Source organism: Ranitomeya variabilis, chromosome 6 (genome assembly GCF_051348905.1).
Source record: "Ranitomeya variabilis isolate aRanVar5 chromosome 6, aRanVar5.hap1, whole genome shotgun sequence".
Classification (NCBI taxonomy): Eukaryota; Metazoa; Chordata; class Amphibia; order Anura; family Dendrobatidae; genus Ranitomeya; species Ranitomeya variabilis.
Genome location: NC_135237.1, coordinates 19,855,489 through 19,879,505, shown reverse-complemented (window position 1 = coordinate 19,879,505; position 24,017 = coordinate 19,855,489). Strand labels below are relative to the sequence as shown.

The 24,017-nt window shown below is 48.5% G+C and overlaps 1 protein-coding gene across 3 annotated transcripts; it reads right to left on the bottom strand.

Annotated features, from left to right (window-relative positions):
* Positions 1 to 1,678: 1,678 nt before the first annotated feature.
* On the bottom strand, positions 1,679 to 24,004 carry CCDC13 (coiled-coil domain containing 13). 3 transcript variants are annotated; one of them, XM_077267993.1, is made up of 15 exons: positions 23,885 to 24,004; positions 21,102 to 21,314; positions 19,362 to 19,510; positions 18,835 to 18,977; positions 18,428 to 18,511; positions 13,547 to 13,663; positions 12,746 to 12,850; positions 9,682 to 9,846; positions 9,424 to 9,600; positions 8,841 to 9,047; positions 7,897 to 8,039; positions 7,120 to 7,203; positions 5,280 to 5,551; positions 4,704 to 4,806; positions 1,679 to 2,930 (listed from the first exon to the last, which is right to left on the bottom strand). In XM_077267993.1, the coding sequence occupies exons 2-15, from the start codon at positions 21,305 to 21,307 to the stop codon at positions 2,765 to 2,767; spliced, it is 2,121 nt and encodes a 706-aa protein (XP_077124108.1). In that variant the 5' UTR covers positions 21,308 to 21,314; positions 23,885 to 24,004; the 3' UTR covers positions 1,679 to 2,764. The 3 variants fall into 3 exon arrangements, with proteins under 3 accessions (XP_077124108.1, XP_077124110.1, XP_077124109.1); XM_077267995.1 differs by having other exon boundaries at positions 1,683 to 2,930; positions 7,897 to 8,024; XM_077267994.1 differs by lacking the exon at positions 23,885 to 24,004 and adding an exon at positions 23,788 to 23,870 and having other exon boundaries at positions 2,626 to 2,930.
* Positions 24,005 to 24,017: the final 13 nt, after the last annotated feature.

Below are 24,017 nucleotides of genomic sequence, written 5' to 3'. Positions count from 1 at the left end.
AGAAGATCTATGTTACATTACATGTCTATGACTAGTCAGTGGAGGAAAGACCAAACCCTATTCGTAGCCTTTCAGGGTAGCAAAAGAGGGTGCGGGGTAGCTAAAAGTACTATTGCTAGATGGATCAGGGAGGCCATTAGTTTATCCTACTCTGCAAGTGGCACTCCGGTTCCTGACGGCATCAAGGCTCACTCCACCAGAGCTGTGGCTACCTCCTGGGCAGAGAAAGCTGAGGTATCAATTGACCAAATTTGCAAGGCCGCTACCTGGTCCTCACCCTCAACTTTTTTCAAACACTACCGGCTAGACCTTTCCTCCTCTGCTGACCTAACCTTTGGTAGAAGGGTGCTCCAAGCGGTGGTCCCTCCCTAAAGGTTTCATTCTACAAAATTCTCTCAGGTGTGCCGTCATGGGGGAAGGGAAAACACCAAGGTTACTTACGGGTAGCCGGTTTTTCCGGAGCCCATGACGGCACCCGTATATTCCCCCCCTTTTATCACCCTTCGGTGTGCACTATTGTTTTGGGTGTGTTTAGTTAATATAATGTGGTGATGGATTTGCCATGTGTACTAACCAGGGGGGCCTCTCATGCTCTGAAAACCAACTGAAGCGAGGGAGAGGTACCGCCCTTTTATTTTCAGTAGGGTTTCCTGTCCTGACTGGGCGGATCCCCTCTCTCAGGTGTGCCGTCATGGGCTCCGGAAAAACCGGCTACCCGTAAGTAACCTTGGTGTTTGTTTTTTTTTGCCGCCCGATGGGATTGTATTATAAAGTTGGGATAGAGATCCTGATTCTAGTTCTGTCTCCTATGAGGCTTCTTGCAGTAGTTTTGCTAGATCAGTGATGAGCCCCTGTAATTGCTCACTCTGTACCTGCCATCGACTGTCACAATCCTTCCTATGTGCATTAGTGTAGACAGAAACTTACAAATCGTGAGTGTCACAAATAAAATGGAGATTTAATCAAAACTACAGCAAGAAGCTCAGTATAAGATGCACTGCTGGTATCTGGGTCTATGCCGCTATCGTGCCCCAAAACAGATCTGGAGTCCAAACTATGGTGAAGTCCTACTTGTCCTTATAGGTGAAAGGAGCTGCGCTGGCTCATGTCTAGAAGGAAAACGCTTCCTAAATGAACCCCAGAATGGGCCTTAATGACTGGGCAGACTTTTTTTTTTGCCTGTCTTCAGCGGTCATGTCACTGTATGGGGTTTTGTTTATCCAGGACAACTTGTAAATTTTTTTTTTTTTTTTTTTGTGCTAGTTTGGGGTATATACTTTTTTTTTTTTTTTTTTTTTTAAATAAACTTTTTTTTCACTCAATGTAAGTTGTACATCAGAGGAAAGAGCCCGATCCAGCAACTGGTCACAGGAAGAGCTGATCTGTGTCTGCTAGAAACAAGGTGCTCTGTCCCGGCCGTCCTGTGCTCACAGGAAGGTCTGTACACTACGTGGCACTGGCTGAGCGCTGTGTACTTGGCAACATGGACAATAGAATAGGTCGTCCATATCGGTTCAGTCAAGACACCGGCACCTCCAAGATCAGCTGCTGTTTCGTACTGTAGCTCGGCCCCAGGATGGCATTGATGGACTAAACAATATATATTTTTAATCCTGACTGCAGTTCCCCTTTAATTATAACCCATGCATTTCACACCAGACACAACTCTTCATCTATTATCTCAAGTTTAAGGTTCTTTATTTTGACAATTTTATAAAACAAAAAATTGAAGACCTCATCAATGTTTATACAGCAGCGATCAGAAGCTGCGGCAGTGCGGAGGATAGGATGCGGTATAACCAGCGTATATGTGCAGCTGTATGTGCACAGGATGCGGTTCCGGGGGGGGTGTCTTGGTAATTGGTCCCCAATGGCCCGTCCTGCCTACTACATGTTGCACATCAGTGATGACGGCGAATAGTAAATATTCCTGAGCCCCCGCAGTCTGGGCAGGGTGAGGGGCTCCTGCCCCATCTGTGCTTATAAGTAGAGTTGAGCCAGTTTTTCAATATTTAGTTCTGATTATGATCAGCAGCGAATATAGTTTTTGCAATATTTGCCAAACACAGACGAATGTCAGTGGGAGTAGAAATGACCGAATCTGTTGGGACGCGATCATCAAACAAATTCTGCCCGAATAGGGAACCGATACGGCAAACTCAGATTCGGTGATCGATTCCGAACATATTCGCTCAGCCACATTCACACCCGTCTGCTGCTTCTTGGGCGATGCACGGACCTGTCGCGCTTCCATCTGTTTTTAATGCATCAAGAGTTGAAGGACAAAAAAAAAAGTTTAACTTCAGTTTATAAAAAAGGATGCAATATTGAGGCAAAACGGCTGGCGAGTCAGGAGAAGTGTGAATGTGGCCTTAGGCTGTTGTACTTGGGGCACGAGATCTGCGGCCAGTCTGGACATGGGGGTCCGTACTTGCACTATGATTGTTGGATATGTGAGGTCGGCCTTACGTTCTCGGCACTCTCTGGAAACCAGGAGAATCTGAGCTGGGGCGTGCTCCAAACACAAGTGGGGGCATCGGCAGAGACACGCCGTGTTATAAAAGTGCAGTTCCTCTTTAAGAGCCCATCACAGTATTGGGGGCTGTGAAATGTTTAGATCTTGTGTTTGGAGCAGACAGAACATCGTGCTCTTTGCAGGACGTGTGCCGGCCCAGTATATACCGTATGTAAGTTGCTGTGACTGGTTCTGGGCCATTTGACGGAACGGCACCAGTGCTGGACCTCGTGTCACATTCCGGGGCCACTAGAGGGCGCCGTGCTCCTGCTTGTGCTGCCGCAGGGCCTGGAGGAAGATCTGCTTCACCTGGGTGATCATGTCGTGGTAGAGCCGCAGGTCGTCCTCCTTGGTCTTCAGCGCGCTCCTCAGGGCCGTTTTCAGAGCTTCGTTTTCGTCGACCTGAATGTCGAGCCTGAAATACAGATGTGACAGGACGATTATTGAGCTGCTCGCGGGCACAGCTGTATATGGGAACTAACACTGCCTCTTACAGCTCATGGGCGCTGGTCCAAATCCCACAGGTTCTGTTCCCGTCATAGTCTGTCACAAGGCTGCTACTCAGGAGCAGGTGAGGGATTACAGATCAATGCATTTAGGGTATGTGCACACGTCAGGATTTTGTCAGGATTTTTCATCAGGTTTTGTAGCCAAAACCAGGAGTGGGTGATAAATGCAGAAGTGGAGCAGATGTTTCTATTATACTTTTCCTCTAATTGTTCCACTCCTGGTTTTGGCTACAAATCCTGACAAAATCCTGACGTGTGCACATACCCTTAAAGGTTTTTTTTAGGATTCGTAAAAACGAGCAGAGAGTAAGGTATAAAAAAAATCCCCCTTATTCACCATTTCTCACCCTCTTGCTGCAGCGTAGCTGCTCTGGTCACAGACAACTATCTGCTCACTGCTGTAGCCAATCACTGGCCTCGGTGGTAATGTGACTGCTGTAGCCAATCACTGGCCTTGGTGGTCATGTGCCACATGCAGGCCTGGGATTGGCTGCAATAACATGAATGCAGCAGGAAAGTAGAGACTGGCAGAGACCATAGGTGCAGCAGAGGATTGAAAAGGCGAAGTGGTTTGTTTTTTACTGCACACATTCCCACCTCTTGGCTTAAACCCCTTTAACTAAACACCCTGTACTAGGCCTTGTCTCCTGCACTGGATGCCGCCTGCTCTGGAGATAACCTCTACATGGCGGGGTTTTCAGTTGGAAAATATACAGAATCTCGGCTGAGGTTTTCCCGATGGTAAAGGGGTTGTTCACAGAAGACAATCCCTTTAAAACACTCCGTAATTAAAATAGATCAGGAAGAGATGCCACAGAGCGCGCCTGTGCGGAGGGCGGCCTCACTGTCTACAGAGGGCGGTCTCACTGTCTACGGAGGGCGGTCTCACTGTCTACGGAGGGCGGCCTCACTGTCTACGGAGGGCGGCCTCACTGTCTACGGAGGGCGGTCTTACTGCGTGCGGAGGGCAGCCTCACTGTCTACAGAGGGCGGTCTCACTGCGTGCGGAGGGCGGCCTCACTGTCTACGGAGGGCGGCCTCACTGCGTGCGGAGGGCGGCCTCACTGTGTGCGGAGGGCGGTCTCACTGTCTACGGAGGGCGGTCTCACTGTCTACGGAGGGCGGTCTCACTGCGTGCGGAGGGCAGCCTCACTGTCTACGGAGGGCGGCCTCACTGCGTGCGGAGGGCGGCCTCACTGTGTGCGGAGGGCGGTCTCACTGTCTACGGAGGGCGGCCTCACTGTCTACGGAGGGCGGCCTCACTGTCTACGGAGGGCGGTCTCACTGCGTGCGGAGGGCAGCCTCACTGTCTACAGAGGGCGGTCTCACTGCGTGCGGAGGGCGGCCTCACTGTCTACGGAGGGCGGCCTCACTGTCTACGGAGGGCGGCCTCACTGCGTGCGGAGGGCGGCCTCACTGTCTACGGAGGGCGGTCTCACTGCGTGCGGAGGGCAGCCTCACTGCGTGCAGAGGGCGGTCTCACTGCGTGCGGAGGGCGGTCTCACTGCGTGCGGAGGGCGGTCTCACTGCGTGCGGAGGGCGGTCTCACTGCGTGCGGAGGGCAGCCTCACTGTGCGGAGGACGGCCTCACTGTCTACAGAGGGCGGTCTCACTGTCTGCGGAGGGCGGTCTCACTGCGTGAGGAGGACGGCCTTACTGTGTGCGGAGGGCGGCCTTACTGTGTACGGAGCTCCTCCATCTGTGTCTCCAGGGGGACATTGGACGACAGCTCGCTCATTTCACCGAAATTCAGGAAGTGTCTGGAGTTGTTGAGAGACGGAGCTGCGGAGAGAAGAGACGGCGTCAGTGGGTGAACGCTCCGCGCAGAGCTCCCTCTGTGTGCCTATGGAGCCAGGGGAGCACGGCTGGTGTGTGAGGACACTGAACCAGCAGGGGGCGCCCAAATACATTAGTAACTGGAGATATACTGTGAAGCTCTGCGTCATGCTCGCTGTGTGTGCCTATGGAGCCAAGGGAGCATGGTGTGTGAGGACACTGAACCAGCAGGGGGCGCCAGGAATATATGAGTGACTGAGTATATACTGTGAAGGCTCCGCGCAGAGCTCGCTGTGTGTGCCTATGGCGCTAGGAGACACAGAACCAGCAAGGGGCGCCAGTAGTACATGAGTGATTGGAGTACATCCTGTGAATTAGGATTTATGATGCCCATATTAGCCCTGGGTGACTTCACGCCACATGTATAGTAGTTGGTAACACAGCAGCCCCCTTTTTACACACAGATTTTGGGAACGTACCGGCCTTTCCGCGAGCAGACGGCTTTTGCGTACTTCCGTTCCTGCCTGCCTCCATCTTCATCTTCTCCAGCTGCTGTTCCAGCAGGACGCAGCGTTTCCTCTCCTCCTGAAGCTTCTTCTCTGCCTCCAGGACCTTCGTGTTACTTTCCTCCACCCTCCGCTGCAGCACAGACACAAACTCCACCAGGCGGTCCCTCTCCACCTCAGCGGCCTGGCACAGCGCTCTGAACTCTGCCGCCTGCGCCCGCCAAACCCGCAGCTCCGAGCTGTCACTGAGAGAGACAACACAATTACTGCCTGACACATCATCACGTCAACTAGTAATGCCTGACATGTCATCATGTGCACTAGTAATGCCTGATGTGTCATCATGTGCAGTAGTAATGCCTGACATGTCATCATGTGAACTAGTAATGCCTGACATGTCATCATGTGCACTAGTAATGCCTGACATGTCCTCACGGGGACTAGTAATGCCTGCAATGTCATAATGTGCACTAGTAATGCCATCATATGCACTAGTAATGCCTGACATGTCATCACGGGGACTAGTAATGCCTGCAATGTCATCATGTGCACTAATAATGCCTGACATGTCAACACGGGGATTGGTAATGCCTGCAATGTCATCATGTGCACTAGTAATGCCATCATATGCACTAGTAATGCCTGACATGTCATCATGTGCACTAATAATACCTGATATGTCATCACGGGGATTAGTAATGCCTGCAATGTCATCATGTGCACTAGTAATGCCATCATATGCACTAGTAATGCCTGACATGTCTTCACGGGGACTAGTAATGCCTGCAATGTCATCATGTGTACTAGTAATGCCTGACATGTCATCACGAGACTAGTAATGCCTGCAATGTCATCATGTGTACTAGTAATGCCTGCAATGTCATCATGTGTACTAGTAATGCCTGCAATGTCATCATGTGCACTAGTAATGCCATCATATGCACTAGTAATGCCTGACATGTCATCATGTGCACCAATAATGCCTGATATGTCATCACGGGGATTAGTAATGCCTGCAATGTCATCATGTGCACTAGTAATGCCATCATATGCACTAGTAATGCCTGACATGTCATCATGTGCACCAATAATGCCTGACATGTCATCACGGGGACTAGTAATGCCTGCAATGTCATCATGTGTACTAGTAATGCCTGACATATAATGTGCACTAGTAATGCCTGATGTGTCAGGCATTACTAGCACAAATTATGAAATTGCAGGCAATAAGAGTCCCTGTGATGACATTACAGGCATTACTAGTGCACATGATGACATGTCAGGCATTACTAGTGCTTATATGTCATCATGTGTACTAGTAATGCTTGGCACATTGTCACACGCACTAGTAATATCTGGCATGTCGTCATGGGTGCACTAGTAATATCTGGCATGTCATCATGTACTAATGCCTGCAATGTCATCATGTACACTAGTAATGCCTGACATGTCATCATGTGTACTAGTAATATCTGGCATGTCATCATGTGTACTAGTAATATCTGGCATGTCATCATGTGTACTAGTAATATCTGGCATGTCGTCATGGGTGCACTAGTAATATCTGGCATGTCATCATGTACTAATGCCTGCAATGTCATCATGTACACTAGTAATGCCTGACATGTCATCATGTGTACTAGTAATACTTGGCATGTCATCATGTGTACTAGTAATATCTGGCATGTCGTCATGGGTGCACTAGTAATATCTGGCATGTCGTCATGGGTGCACTAGTAATGCCTGATGTGTCATCATAGGTGCACTAGCAATGCGCTTACTCTGGGTGTGATACAGTAATGACTCCGTCTACCTGTGAGGTGCGGGTCCGGAGCGTAGAACCGCGGAGGAGGCCGGCGCTGTCTCTATTAGTTCATGTCCCAGTTTTGATACCGTCCTGCATGAAATAAGGAGACATAACTAACGTCACGTATGCGGTGCGGCACATGTGCACTTCTCGCTCACGTTACTGAGTGCAGGGGACCGAGGCGCAGTAACGGCAGCAGCACCGACCAACCTCATCCTCGAGGCCGGAGTCACACTGCGACCATGAGAGCAGTGCATGGATGGGACGACCGGACGGTGACATGATACATTGCTGTGGGCACAATGTCGCTCAGTGCTAGCGCGGCTCCGTACAGCGGGGCACAAGGACAGGACGTTCTGTTCCCTCCATTACTTCCAGGTTCAGGCAGTCTGGAGGTGATGTCCAGCAGGGATCTTCCTGCAGGATGGGGTCCCTGCCCCGGAGGTGGCTGCCATCAGAGGCATAAACCCCAGAAGGAGGAGCAGATCCCAGGGGTTGTCACCGATCCTGGAGAGAGCACATACATTCCCGACTGACGGAGGACCGAGCTCTCCAATGATTATGAATGGGAGTGGCAGTTGGCATGATCGACCACCGCTCCATTCATGCTTGATTCTCAGGATCAGTGGGGGCACCAACTGTCAGAGCCTTAACGATTGGGAGGTTCTCCTCTATCCCAATGATAGAGACTCGGGATGGAATCGATCGATCACAGATCTGCGTAGTCCATATCATAGAAAAGTCCCTGATAACGATCACTATCACCCGGGTGTTGTATGTTACCTGGCTGAGCCGAGGGAGTCCTCGCTGTCCGATGGTGACCGCACCGGGCCGAAGCTCTCACATCTCATCCCCTCTGCTGCCTTTATGGTCTCAGCACTTTTACTTCTCACTTGCTTGTCACTGGGGCTCTGTGAATGGAAAACCTGACACTATTTATAGATATATACAGGTGCTTGTCACAAAATTAAAATATCATCAAAAAGTTAATTTATTTCAGTTCTTCAATATAAAAAGTGAAACTCATATTACAGTGCCTTGCGAAAGTATTTGGATCCCTGAGCCACCGGGGTAACAAGTCCGTCCATGACATTTCTTCCTCCTAAATCTTCCCCATCACCTGTGAGTGATATTACTGATAACTGGAAGGAGCCGCAGCAACTCAGCCACAAAGTGGAGATCGCATAATGCAACAGAGCCGGGGGGCCGAGTGCTGAGGAGCAGAGGACAGAAAAGTCACCACCGCTCTGCTGACCCCATAACTGCAGAGTCCAGACCTCCTCTGATATCAGTACAAACACTGCGCCCCGCCGGGAGCTTCATAGCCGAGCAGCTGCATGCAGCCGTACATCACCAAGCACAATGCCGAGCGTCGGATGGAGCGGTGTAAATCCGCCACCGCTGGACTCTGGAGGAGACGTGTTCTGTGCAGTGACGGATCACACTTCTCTATGTCTGATGGAGGAGTCTGGGTTTGGTGATTCCAGGAGGACGTTGCCCCCTGACTGCACTGTGCCCGCTGTGGTGGAGGAGGATGATGCTCTGGGCTGTTATCAGAGCAGGAGCCGTTATATCTGCAGAGGAGCGACTCCATATTGACATCTAAGAATATGGGATGGGAGGTCAGATCAGCTCTAGGAGATGGATGTGTGTGGGGGGCACATACTTTTCTCCCTATTTAACATACTATAATTACTGGGCAGACAGACAAGGAGCTGACGTCTCACCTTCAGGGTCAGCTGCTGCACCTCCTTTTCCAGCTCTTTCACCTTCGCCTCTCTCTCGGCCACCATCCCCTTCAGTTGGGCGACCAGAGCGTTCTGTTTTTGGCTCTCGCTGTTGAGCTGCAGGTTCAGGGTCTGCTGGGAGTCTTTGTGCTTTTCTTCCTGCTGACTGAGACGACTTAAGATCTCCTGCATGTTCTTCTGCTGGTCCTGGAAGGAGATGCTGATTACTACACGTGTGAGGCACGGCATTACAGGTGTAAGATGTTCCCCATGGTGGTTACGTGGTGAAAAGTCTCCGTGTCTGAGAGTGTGGAGTCAGGGGGGTGCCGATCGTTAATGAAGACCACCAGGTAATTAAATCTGAAGCACCCTCTCTCCTTAAACCGCCAGGTATTAATGGCTTCTTCTATCCTAGACCATCAGGTATGATGGTGCCCGAGACCACCCAGGTAAAAAAAACACTACCACCAAGGAATAAAATATCTGAGGCCCCTGTTTTTGCTTTAGACCACCAGGGAAAATCTGACTCGCTCTCGTCAGACAGTGTCAGCCATGTTGTGCCGAGTAATGACTGGGACGTTACCAGTAAAGCATCGATCAGCTCGTCGTCGTGCTTCCCCTTCTCCAGCAGCGTCGCCGCCTGCATCTTCAGGGTCTTCAGCTCATTACACAAGGACTTGTTCCTGGCTTTGGAGCCATCAAGCTTCTTTTTCAGTTCCTCATGTTCTTTCTTCAGAGCGTCGTGTTCTCCGGTCAGCCGCTAGGATCAGACACAAGAATGGAGTCGCCGGGCTGCAGAGTAATGTGCTGCCATATTGTGCCACGCTGGCGGATCACTCACCTCCAAGGTTTCCTTCCTTTCTTTCTCCAGGTTGCGGATCCTGATTAGGTTCTTCTCCTGAGCAGCGAATCTCTTGGGTACAGAAATGCCCAACATCTCCTCTTCTAGGCTGAGCTCAGAGACCGGACTCCTCGCCTGCCCCAGCTGAGTCTCCAGCTCCCGAACCTCGGGGAGAACAAGAACGGAGGTCACATAAGGGAGAACGGAAACGCTCTAGATCTACATGGAGTACTTAGCACTTTTGCTCCTTGAAGACCTGACTGGTAACATCTCCCCCTTCTCACAGCTCCACTCATTCTTTATGGGGGCTGCAGAACAATGTTCACCTAGAGAATGAATAAAATGGTGGCCAGGCGTCCGACCTACCGCCCCATTTTGTAACGAGTATACCTATCCTATTAATAAGTTATCACTTGTTTTAACCCCTTAGAAGCAAGAGCTTAAAAAAGAATAAAGAAACACAGTGAAAAATGTTTGTGACAACACAGCATTTTATCTTAATTAACCAGACGGCTATTTTCAGTAAGCCAGGAGGAATAAACCAATATCTTTTTGTTAACTTTTGAATGCATGTGTTTCTTTCTTTTTGGTCATGAAAACAAAGACTTTTGTTCGTATAAGCCTGTAATATTGACTTGTAAGTTGATGTTTCTTGTAACATACAGTATTGTGCTGTTATCCTTGATGACAGAGAAGCCGGTTAATTGAACAAGGATGTTTGCTGATATGTTGATTACACATTGTCCAGGCCAACCAGTTTGTTGACTTGCAAACATTGAAGGATAAACTATAAATAATCTAACAATGCTAGTCAACCTTATTACATCTTTCTCTTGACTTCTAGATGCTTGCTTGAAGGATAAAAAGAGGATATGCCCCTCTGCAACCATACAGATCTACATCCAGAGATCCAAAGAACCAGACTCTACAGGACAGCACGCAAGACATCATTGCTCCATCACGAGTGACACATTTGTCATTCTGCAGGATGCCAGCTTAGGGGACCACGGCCCCGATTGAAAGAATACAGATCTGCTCCATTAATCATCACTGAACCTATGGATACTTTTAGGGTAGTTTGGATTTGGACCCACCGGTCCATGGATACGTTTGGAGAAAGCCAGGATTGGGACCCACCCTCTAGTCACCTGGCCTTGCTCCTGAATGGACTGTCAGCTTCCTAAGCTTCTCGCTACCTCCTCTCTGTGCTTGCCACACATGGAGGTAGTCGGCTCTGGAAGATCTGAAGTCACAGCTGCTCTTATACCGGCGAGTCAGTGGAGGGGAGACTGTAATGTGCACCATATTGGGTAGTGTGCCGGGACTCTTCTATGTGTTATTTGCCTGTTTTATGGTACAATAAAGTATTGTCACATTGTTTTACTCTCACCCTGTGCTGTCTGACTAGTATTATGCCTACGGTAAAAGGAAAGGAGAGCGGGCGTTCGGCAGGATGATCCCTGGTCCACAGTTTCGACTAGTGGACCAGGGCACCCGCTGACCCCCCCCTTCCCCGTGTCTCCACAATGCCTATTCCCAATACCTGGTCACAATACCAATGTAATGCAATATACTGCAACCAGATATTGGTAATTAGACTTTTTTCAGTGATTTTTTGGGGGGTTGATGTCCTTTTCAGTGAATACTTGCCAGAGCTGCAGTTCACATTACAGCCATTAGGAAGCAGCACCCATTTCAGCCATTAAGTGGCGATACACATTGCAGCCATTAGGTGGAGGTACACATTGCAGCCATTAGGTGGCGGTACACATTGCAGTCATTAAGAGGCAGTACACATTACAGCCAGTAGGTAGCAATACCCACTACAGCCATTAGGTGGAGGTACACATTGCAGCCATTAGGTGGCGGTACACATTGCAGTCATTAGGAAGCAGCACACATTGCAGCCATTAAGTGGCGATACACATTGCAGCCATTAGGTGGAGGTACACATTGCAGCCATTAGGTGGAGGTACACATTGCAGCCATTAGGTGGCGGTACACATTGCAGTCATTAAGAGGCAGTACACATTACAGCCAGTAGGTAGCAATACCCACTACAGCCATTAGGTGGCGGTACACATTGCAGCCATTAGGAAGCAGCACACATTGCAGCCATTAAGTGGCGATACACATTGCAGCCATTAGGTGGAGGTACACATTGCAGCCATTAGGTGGAGGTACACATTGCAGCCATTAAGTGGCGGTACACATTACAGCCAATAGGAAGTAGCACACATTGCAGCCATTAAGTGGCGATACACATTGCAGCCATTAGGTGGCGGTACACATTGCAGCCATTAGGTGGCGGTACACATTGCAGCCATTAGGTGGCGGTACACATTGCAGCCATTAGGTGGCGGTACACATTGCAGCCATTAGGTGGCGGTACACATTGCAGCCATTAGGTGGAGGTACACATTGCAGCCATTAGGAAGCAGCACACATTGCAGCCATTAAGTGGCGGTACACATTACAGCCAATAGGAAGTAGCACACATTGCAGCCATTAAGTGGCGATACACATTGCAGCCATTAGGTGGCGGTACACATTGCAGCCATTAGGTGGCGGTACACATTGCAGCCATTAGGTGGCGATACACATTGCAGCCATTAGGTGGTGGTACACATTGCAGCCATTAGGTGGAGGTACACATTGCAGCCATTAGGTGGAGGTACACATTGCAGCCATTAGGTGGCGGTACACATTGCAGCCATTAGATGGAAGTACACATTGCAGCCATTAAGAGGCAGTACACATTACAGCCAGTAGGTAGCAATACCCACTACAGCCATTAGGCGGAGGTAAACATTGCAGCCGTTAGGTGAAAGTACACACTGCTGTCATTAAGTCGCAGTACACATCACACCCATTAGGTGGCAGTACACATTACAGCCATTAGGTGGCAGTACACATTACAGCCATTAGGTGGCGGTACACATTGCAGCCATTAGGTGGCGGTACACATTGCACCCATTAGGTGGCGGTACACATTCCAGTTGTTAGGTTGCAGTTCATACACCGATTCCTCCTCATATCTGCACATATCCCTGATTCTACTCACCCGTCCTTGTAACGCCAGTATCTGTTGTGCTCGCCCCCTCCAGCCGCCCGCTGAGGAAAGCAGCTGAGAAATGGTCACCTCTTCACCGACCTCGCTGACTAACACCTGTAGGTCCATGTGACAAGAATCCTTCATTCTTAGGAAGTACAAACATTAAAGGGGTGTTCCAAGGATGACAACATATTACTCAGCCACAGAACAGGTGATAAGTGTCTGTCCACTGGGGGTCCGACTGCTGAGCCCCTCACTGGTCACAAGTCCCTAGTTTCAAGGCAGCAGCGGTTGCACATGATGCAGATCGGGGAGCGCCATCTATCAGTCCTTTACACTTAGCATGCACATCCGCCATTCCACTGACACCTCACGGACCTCCATTCTTCAGATGAAGACCCCCAGTGATCAGACAGTTATCAGCTACTGTGTGGATAGGTCCAGTTTACAGGAATGCACCTTTTAAGGGAACCTGTCACCAGACACAGGCTGCAGATAAGGGGTTAATCTGCAGGTTAATAGCGTTATGATGCTGCCCGGTGCCTGCACGTAGCCGAATGCAGCGGGGATAAAGTTACCTTAATTTTCCCCACCAGCATTCGGTTTTCAGTCATGGAGGTGTGGGCGGGCTGGTTCAGTCACCACTCTGCCGCTGTAAATGCGCCCCCGGCCCTGACTGACGGCTGATCACCACTGCACTCGGCTGCTGGACAGCATCAGAACGCTGTTAACCTGCAGACTAACCCCGTATGTGCTGGTGAACAGCGTTATTCCTGGTGACAGGTTCCCTTTAAGTTACATCACACGTACCTTGTGCGCCATCTTCAGCTCCTGCCTTGTGCTCTGGATTTGGTTACGATATTCGGACAGTTTCAGGTTGGCCGCCGCCAGCTTCTCCTGCACAGCCTTCAGCTCAGAGCTGTCCTGCTGCAGACATAGAAAAGGTACATTAAAAAGTAAAGGACCAAACATGAGGAATCCGTCACTTCCCTTTCTCCATTCTGCTTCACAATAGTCAGAGCTCAGCTCCCCCGACACAGGCATGAACTACGGTAAAAATGGCTTTTTGCAGCCACTACTAGGAGGCGCTCACTACATACAGGTTTGCGGGTTTGCTTTGACAGGGGGCAGTTATGCTGGACTCGGACTTTGCTTTGGACTGGGGGGGTAATGTTGGACTCGGACAGCTGCTTTTGCTGGGGTTTTTGATTTTTGCTATTTATTGATTGTAAGTTTTGTATTTTTATAATAAAAGAGTTCACTACATACAGGTTTATACACCTACCACTAGGGGGAGCTCACTACATGCAGATTTACACAGCCACCACTAGGGAGAGCTCACTACATACAGATTTATACAGCCACCACTAGAGGGAGCTCACTACAGATTTATGCATCTACCAATAGGAGGAGCTCCCTACATACAGATTTATACATCTACCAATAGGAGGAGCTCACTACATACAGATTTATACAGCCACCACTAGAGGGAGCTCACTACATACAGACGTATACAGCCATCACTAATCAGATGGGATTAGGCTATGTGCCCACGTTGCGTTTTTTCAGCGTTTTTGCCGCTTACCAGCAGCATTATTTTCTAATGCATTCCACAATTTATGTGCCCATGATGCATTTTTTTCCGTGGGGGAAACGCATCGCTGAAAAAAAAAAGCAGCCTGTTCATTATTTTTGCGAAATCGCGACAATTCCGCACCCATAGACATGCGATTTACAAGCGATTTTCTAATGCATGAAAAACGCATGCAAAACGCATCAATTATGGGTAACAGATCAGATCTGTAGAAATGGATTTTCCTTTTACGTGGAAGGATATATATCTTTGTACCATGTTAGCCGGAACAATGAAATAGAGACGTCCCTGTATCAGAAGCCAATCAACCGTCCAACATACCGTAAATGGGACAGTTTCCATCCAAAACACATAAAAAACTCCATTGTCTACAGCCAAGCCATCAGATACAATCGTATACAGTTAGGTCCATATATATTTGGACAGAGACAACATTTTTCTAATTTTGGTTCTAGACTTTACCACAATGAATTTTGAACAAAACAATTCCGATGCAGTTGAAGTTCTGACTTTCAGCTTTCATTTGAGGGTATCCACATTAAAATTGGATGAAGGGTTTAGGAGTTTCAGCTCCTTAACCTGTGCCACCCTGTTTTTAAACGGACCAAAAGTAATTGGACAATTGACTCCAAGGCTATTTCATGGACAGGTGTGGGCAATCCCTTCGTTATGTCATTCTCAATTAAGCAGATAAAGGGCCTGGCGTTGATTTGAGGTGTGGTGCTGCATTTGGAAGGTTTTACTGTGAAGTAAACATGTGGTCAAAGGTGCTCTCCATGCAGGTGAAACAAGCCATCCTTAAGCTGCGAAAACAGAAAAAACCATCCGAGAAATTGCTACAATATTAGGAGTGGCAAAATCTACAGTTTGGTCCATCCTGAGAAAGAAAGAAAGAAAGCACTGGTGAACTCATCAATGCAAAAAGACCTGGGCGTCCACGGAAGACAACAGTGGTGGATGATCGCAGAATAATCTCCATGGTGAAGAGAAACCCCTTCACAACAGCCAACCAAGTGACCAACACTCTCCAGGAGGTCGGCGTATCAATATCCAAATCTACCATAAAGAGAAGACTGCATGAAAGTAACTACAGAGGGTTCACTGCACGGTGCAAGCCACTCATAAGCATCAAGAAGAAAAAGGCTAAAAACATCTAAAAAGCCGGCACAGGTCTGGAAGAACATTCTGTGGACAGATGAAACCAAGATCAACCTCTACCAGAATGATGGAAAGAGAAAAGTATGGCGAAGGTGTGGTACAGCTCATGATCCAAAGCATACCACATCATCTGTAAGACACGGCGGAGGCGGTGTGATGGCTTGGGCATGCATGGCTGCCAGTGGCACTGGGTCACTAGTGTTTATGGATGATGTGACACAGGAATGAATTCTGAGGTCTTCAGAGCCGCCATACTGTGTGCTCAGATCCAGCCAAAAGCAGCCAAACTGATTGGTCGTCGTTTCATACTACAGATGGACAATGACCCAAAACATAAAGCCAAAGCAACCCAGGAGTTTATTAAAGCAAAGAAGTGGAATATTCCTGAATGGCCAAGTCAGTCACCTGATCTCAACCCAATTGAGCAGCATTTCACTTGTTAAAGTCTAAACTTCAGACAGAAAGGCCACAAACAAACAGCAACTGAAAACCACCGCAGTGAAGGCCTGGAGAGCATCAAAAAGGAGGAAACACAGCGTCTGGTGATGTCCATGAGGTCAAGACTTCAGGCAGTCATTGCCAACAAAGGGTTTTCAACCAAGTACTGAAAATGAACATTATATTTAAAATTATTGAATCTGTCCAATTACTTTTGGTCCCTTTAAAAACAGGGTGGCACATGATAAGGAGCTGAAACTCCTAAACCCTTCATCCAATTTTAATGTGGATGCCCTCAAATGAAAGCTGAAAGTCTGAACTTCAACTGCATCGGAATTGTTTTGTTTAAAATTCATCGTGGTAATGTCTATAACCAAAATAAGAAAAATGTTGTCTCTGTCCAAATATATATGGACCTAACTGTATGTTCCAACCCATGGATAGAGATGAACACCTTGGTCGCCTCAGAAAGACCTTTGTGAATCAGGGCGACCATCCAAGAACAATTGAAAACCAGATTACAAGAGCCACCAGAATATCAAGGAATCACCTGCTACATTACAAAACTAAAGAAGAGAATAACCGGGTACCTCTAGTAGTCACCTACAATCCAAATCTGGAGGTGCTAAGGGGAGCTGCACGGAAATTACAACCTTTACTGCAAAAAGATGCCCGACTACAATCCATTTTTCCAGACCCCCCACTACTGTGTTTTAGGCAGCCCCCAAATCTAAGAAGCATCATTGTCAGAAGCTCCCTGTCCTCTCCAACAGCTGCAGGAACCTTTCCCTGCAACCAGAAAAAATGTAAAACCTGTCCATTTATAATGACCACGGACAAGATAAAGATCACAACTCACATCAGGACTACAAGATCCCAGGTACTTTCAGCTGCGTCACATCTAATGGGGTGTACTTAAAGGGAACCTGTCACCCCGAAAATGGAAGATGAACTAAGCCCACCGGCATCAGGGGCTTATCCACACCATTCTGTAATGCATTCTGTAATGCTGTAGATAAGCCCCCGATGTATCCTGAAAGAGGAGAAAAAGAGGTTAGATTATACTCACCCAGGGGCGTTCCCGCTGCGGTCCGATCCGATGGGCGTCGCGGTCCGGTCCGGGGCCTCCCATCTTCTTACGATGACGTCCTCTTCTTGTCTTCACGCTGCGGCTCTGACGCAGGCGTACTTATATTCCCTGTTGAGGGCAGAGCAAAGTACTCAGTGTGCGGGTGCCGGGAAAGGTCAGAGAGGCCCAGCGCCTGCGCACTGCAGTACTTTGCTCTGCCCACAACAGGGAATATAAGTACGCCTGCGTCAGAGCCGCAGCGTGAAGACAAGAAGAGGACGTCATCGTAAGAAGATAGGAGGCCCCGGACCGGACCACGACGCCCATCGGATCGGACCGCAGCAGGACCGCCCCTGGGTGAGTATAATCTAACCTCTTTTTCTCATCTTTCAGGACACATTGGGGGCTTATCTACAGCATTACAGAATGCATTACAGAATGCTGTAGATAAGCCCCTGATGCTGGTGGGCTTAGCTCATCTTCCATTTTGGGGGTGACAGATTCCCTTTAATTATTTGTACCAAATGTCTAGCTGGGGGTCTGTATGTGGGGGAGACAGGCAGAAACTGAGAACAAGGATAAATTCTCACCGCCACACAATAAGAGAAAAAAGAATGGATCTACCTGTGGCCAAACATTTTTGTCTCCCCAATCATAACATTATGGACATGAAATTACGTGTATTGAAGGGTAACTTCAAATCTAAGAGAGACAGGAGAATTTGGGAGTATAAATTTATGACAACCTTTGACACTCTCAGTGCAGGAATGAATGTGCCGCATGGATTTATGTCTTTGTACATCAATTAAGGAATTTGCACTTTAGACCTTATGGGCCATCATAGCAGAACCAGACACCAATCAGAGGACAACAAAACATTCACACTCCTTATCTAGGAACTGTTCCAAAATTTATGGACACAACTGTTTATCACTCTCCCATAATGACAGTTCTGTGCTGTGTTGTGTATGAATAGTGATTCTTCAGATTTTGCATTAGTCTATGCCTGATGAAGAGGCCTGAGTAGTCTCGAAAGCTGCAATTTCTTACCATCTTTTCAGTTAGCAATTAAAAGGTATCAACTAGTGATGAGCGAGTGTACTCGTTGCTCGGGTGTCCTCCGAGTATTTATGACTGCTCAGAGATTTTGTTTTCATCACCGCAGCTGAATGATTTACAGCTATTAGCCAGCTTGATTACATGTGGGGATTCCCTAGCAACCAGGCAACCCCCACATGAACTCAGCCTGGCTAGTAGCTGTAAATCATTCAGCTGCAGTGATAGAAACTAAATCTCCGAGCACTAACAAATACTCAGAGACCACCCGAGCATGCTCTGGAAAACCCGAGCAACGAGTACACTCGCTCATCACTAGTATCAACCACTGAGGACTCTCAATTCTAAATATTTGCCTTTTACGTGGTAAACTCACCGGAGTGACTTCTGCAGAGCGGGAGACCTTGAGCCCAGGTCCTGCATTCTTCCCAAAGTTTTCTGCAAGATTTGCATTCTGAAGCTGCAAAAAAAGTTGACACACCCCAAGTGACATTCACTGTATGTGCTCACCCCCCATAATGAGGGAGGAATAATACGAGCACGGAGACAGTGGTCAGGCCCTGCAATGGGGTCTTACCCCACACCCTTCAATAGATGGCAGGAGAGGAGACAAGGAGGGTGAGGGAAAGCACATCTGCGGGATCACACTGTATAGGGTTAATCTGTAACCATGAAGACACATTGGTCTGCATGGGGGCTGTAGGAATGACTAGTTAGGATGGAGATGTGGCCTGTGGTGGTCGGGCTGGACACTCTGTGCTTTCTCATCCGCCATGTTGTTACCTCTCTCTCCAGCGCCTTCACTTTGTTATTCAGCTGTCTCACTTTGCTTTTCTCGCTTTCCATTTCGGCGCTCAGTTCCCGGTTCTTTTTGGACAATTCTACGATTTTCGTGGCTGCGACATCTCCAGCGAGGCCGGCCGTCCCTGCAGGCAGATGTACAGAGGTGTGAGTCGAAGCGGCTAGTAGTCACAAGAGGTGGCCAGGATGCCGGCATTACACTGCCGCCCTGATCTCGCTGCCATGGAGGACTATACTGGTCAAAGCTCTTAACCATTATTAGTAACATCTACTCTTTCCGGTGGGTTTGGATGTGGAAGGGGTTAATGCCGTTCTCTGCAGTGGTCTACAGAGGAAGGATAAAGCCCAATGGGATCGTGCTGGTTTCCTGAACTGTGGTTCTCCAGACCACCCACAGAGGAGGGTCCACAACGCTCAGGATCAGTGACTGATAGTGACAGCGGAGTAACACTTTAACCACAGAATACGCCATCTGCGCTGTTATGTTACTGCGGCCAGGGAGCAGTCACCTGTCAGCGCCATCTTGCTTTCTTCTACTTTCCTCCTGAGATGTCGGATCTCGAAGTCTTTCTCCTTGAGGAGTTTGTGGAGCCGCCCGTTCTCGTCCTGCAGCTCCCGGATCTGGCCCTGCAGCTGCTCGTTCTCATCCTCCAGGAGCCTGTAATGTGGGGAAGGGTTAGTACACGGGGCACATAGACGGCGGGCTCTGTAGGATAAATCAGCTTCATGCAGATGAGTCGATAGGTGGCGCTGGAGAGCAGAGGCGTGAAAGGGGTTTTACATTTTTGTTATGGTATCTTGTGTGTAAGAATAATATCGGTGTTACTTATTGTCTGTCGCCCCAGCGCCATCTCTCCACCGCTGACGCATTTCAGCACATTTTCTTAACCTGCCACATATTTTGTGGGGACACTGTGTGGAAAGACAGAGGATTAGCCCCAGTGAATGATCAGAGGTTCAGCCTTGGATTTCAGCTGGAGGATCCACATATATGCAGCAGGGCCGAGGGGGAGGTCGTACCTGTCAGGAGAGGGGGAAATGCATCTACGGCCTCCTTCACACGTCAGTGTGTCCGGTACGTGTGGTCACAGTTTTCACATATACAAGAATATGTGAATGAGTGTGCACGTCAGTGTGTTTCCACAGATTGTGTGTCCGTGGGCAAAGCGCGCTGACATGTCCGTTTTTAACAGCAGCAAGGGCTGCAAAATGTCCCACACATGTGTACGCTGATGACATCCATGTGTCATCAGTGTGACATGTACCGGTGCCTGGGAATCAACTGTACCATTAATGCTGTTCCCCAGCGCTGGGTGCTGAAGACAGCTCACATCATTGTCCCCTGCTCTGCCTGTGATCAGCCGTAACCCATGTCTGCGATAAATAGTGATGTCACCATCAAGGCTGAGAATCACTGGAGAATGAGCTGCTGCGAGCGCAGCGGCAGTGACCAGCGGTGACATCATCAAGGTTACTGCATGTCACTGAGTCTGCGTTCCCCAGTGAAATTCTCACGGGGAACTGCGGTGAAGTCGCTGAGCTCAGCTCTGCATAGTTAGAGTTTTTCTCACGGTGCTAGCAGTGATCTCATTGTGGTCACCACAGTTCACTGTGAGGCCCGGTCTCACTGCAGCGAGCCATTCTCCCCAGCTCTTCAGCGTGAGCGGTCGCCTCCGACCTCCGGTCATACTGATGAGCAAATGTTGCACAGGCGAATTATGACATGGGACACCATGGATTATTTCAGCTTCAGACAGGTGAGGGATATTGCTGTTTATTATTTCTATGTTTACAGGGGACAATGTGATCTTTCATTTTATTCTTAATTTTACACTTGAATACAACTCTCAACACTGTCCCCTGCTCACGCTGATCGCAGGCGGACCATGGGACATTGATGTGGGCCGTCTTCAGCACTCTAAGAACCCTAAGAAAGGCAGATTCTCATTACTGTGGGTTGGGAGGAAAGCACAAATAAGGCAAAGATAAAGCAAAGCATCCAGGGCAGACTCTGCAGGGGACGGATGGGAAATCACTCCAGGAATGAAGCTGTGCTGATATACGGGGGGGTGGTGAAGGCAGCAGAAGGCAGGAGCCAGGTTTGGCAGCTGTACGCCATGCTGGTGCTCACTGACATGTCCTGACGTTACAATAGTAATGTCGCCGAACACTCCAGCGATGCCACCATGTCTGCAGGATCAGCTCTGGAGGGACTGATGGAGAGGTCGCACACAGCCGGACAGTCTCACCTTCTCCCCAGCTCACCGGAGGCCTCGGCGTCAGTCTGCAGCAGGTTCATCCGGTCCTGGACTCCGAACGTGTCGGCCTTCTTGTCTTCCTCGCTGAGTTTCTCTCTCTTTCTCTCCATCAGTCTCTGCAGACGCTTCTGCTGCTGCTCCTGCAGCGCCCGGAACTGCAGCCGCAGGTTCTCGTTCACGGCGGCGTCCGACTCCATGATGATCCTGGAGGGAGAGATAAAAAACAGCAGAGATTCACTAGTTACAGAAGACCCCAAAGACTAGAGGAAGCCTCGGCGGTATGGGGAACCCCCGCCTATCACCGCTAAGCTGGCGGGAGGTTGTCAGCTGTTGTCAGCAGCTCCCATCCTCCAACTGTCTGGGCCGGTCCTAAAGGGTCCAATATGGCAGGGGGGCTGGACACGGGCACAATAGGGGTTCTGGCATCTGCCCAAATCTGATGATGTCAGAGGACAAATATATGTCCAATCCTAGTATAGGGAACACGAGGCTCCTATGGGGGCACTGAATTATTATGGGAATCCTGATTATTATGGGGGCACTGGATTATTATGGGGACACCTAATTATTATAGGGACACCTAATTATTATGGAGGGTCCTGAGTTTTTCCACTATGGGGGTTCCTGATTATTATTGGGTCTCCTGATTATTATGGGGGCTCCTAATTATTATGTAGACATCTGATTATTATGGGGGCTCCCAGGTATTATGGGGGACATATTATTATTATTATAAGAGCTCCTGATTATTATGGGGGCTCCTGATTATTAAGGGGGCTTCTGATTATTATGGGGACACCTGATTATTATGGGGGCTCCTGATTATTATGGGAACACCTAATTATTAAGGGGGCTCCTGATTGTTATGGGGGACATCTGATTATTATGGGGCTCCTGGTTATTATGGGGACAACTGATTATTATGGGAACACCTAATTATTAAGGGGGCTCCTGATTGTTATGGGGGACATCTGATTATTATGGGGCTCCTGGTTATTATGGGGACAACTGATTATTATGGGAATCCTGATTATTATGGGAATCCTGACTATTAAGGGGGTTCCTGATTATTATGGGGGACACTTAATGAAGGTGCCAGAGTAGGTTCCCACACTGTTAGCATATAACAAGGCACTGAACTTAAGTGATCAAACGATAATTTAATGTTGTCCACTGACGTAGTAAACACAACATTTCGGTCTTACATCAGACCTTCAGTTACTGATTACAGTGTGTCTATTAGGTCAGGTGGACCAATAGATACAGATGAAGACCACTAGATCAAATGACTTTCCGTCGTGCAAAAAGGAAGTGGATTATTATGGGGGCCCTTGTGTTTTTCCACTATGGTGATTCCTGATTATTACGGGGGCTCCTCATTAGTATGGGGGTTCCTGATTATTAAGGGGGCTCCTCATTAGTATGGGGGTTCCTGATTATTAAGGGGGCTCCTCATTAGTATGGGGGATCCTGATTATTATGGGGGCGCTGGATTATTATGGTGATTCCTGATTATTATGGTGATTCCTGATTATTATAGAGGTTCCTGATTATTATAGAGGTTCCTGACTATTATGGGGGCTCCTGATTATTATGGGGGATCCTGATTATTAAGGGGGCTCCTGATTATTATGGGGGATCCTGATTATTATGGGGGATCCTGATTATTATGGGGGATCCTGATTATTATGGGGGCCCTTGAGTTTTCCCACTATGGGGGATCCTGATTATTATGGGGGCGCTGGATTATTATGGTGATTCCTGATTATTATGGCAGCTCCTGATTATTATGGGGGCTCCTGATTATTATAGAGGTTCCTGACTATTATGGGGGCTCCTGATTATTATGGGGGCTCCTGATTATTATGGGGGCTCCTGATTATTATGGGGGCTCCTGATTATTATAGAGGTTCCTGACTATTATGGGGGCTCCTGATTATTATGGGGGCTCCTGATTATTATGGGGGCTCCTGATTATTATGGGGGCTCCTGATTATTATAGAGGTTCCTGACTATTATGGGGGCTCCTGATTATTATGGGGGCTCCTGATTATTATGGGGGCTCCTGATTATTATGGGGGATCCTGATTATTATGGGGGCTCCTGATTATTATGGGGGATCCTGATTATTAAGGGGGCTCCTGATTATTATGGGGGATCCTGATTATTATGGGGGCTCCTGATTATTATGGGGGATCCTGATTATTATGGGGGTATCTGATTATTATGGGGGCTCCTGATTATTATGGGGGCTCCTGATTATTATGGGGGCTCCTGATTATTATGGGGGCTCCTGATTATTATAGAGGTTCCTGACTATTATGGGGGCTCCTGATTATTATGGGGGCTCCTGATTATTATGGGGGCTCCTGATTATTATGGCAGCTCCTGATTATTATGGGGGCTCCTGATTATTATAGAGGTTCCTGACTATTATGGGGGCTCCTGATTATTATGGGGGCTCCTGATTATTATGGGGGCTCCTGATTATTATGGGGGATCCTGATTATTATGGGGGCTCCTGATTATTATGGGGGATCCTGATTATTAAGGGGGCTCCTGATTATTATGGGGGATCCTGATTATTATGGGGGTATCTGATTATTATGGGGGATCCTGAGTTTTTCCACTATGGGGGAGGGGGGTGGATGTTTACACTCTTTATAGCGTGATATACCCGCCTTCATCCTCACACACTGTCCCGCATCCTCAGCGGTGTAGTCACTGCTGTACAGAGGATATGACCGGTTAGCCCATCTCCTCCGATCACTCACCCGTTCCCCAGTTTTCACCGTCCTTAGGAGGAGGACGCGTAACCAAGGTGACCGGCTCCATAGAAACGGCGCCACAACGTCATCATCCAGCGCCTCCCCTCTGGGCCGCGTGAAGGCCGCGACCACTGACGTC

What these genes read in the sequence shown, in the direction of transcription:
- CCDC13 (XM_077267993.1), bottom strand. Translation starts at nt 21,307, where the DNA reads ATGGAGTCGGACGCCGCCGTGAACGAGAACCTGCGGCTGCAGTTCCGG. An exon ending in TGAAGGCGCTGGAGAGAGAG is followed by an intron (nt 18,512 to 18,834) that starts GTAACAACATGG and finishes CTTTTTTTGCAG; the next exon opens with CTTCAGAATGCAAATCTTGC. An exon ending in TCCGGACCCGCACCTCACAG is followed by an intron (nt 5,552 to 7,119) that starts GTAGACGGAGTC and finishes TGTCTCTCTCAG; the next exon opens with TGACAGCTCGGAGCTGCGGG.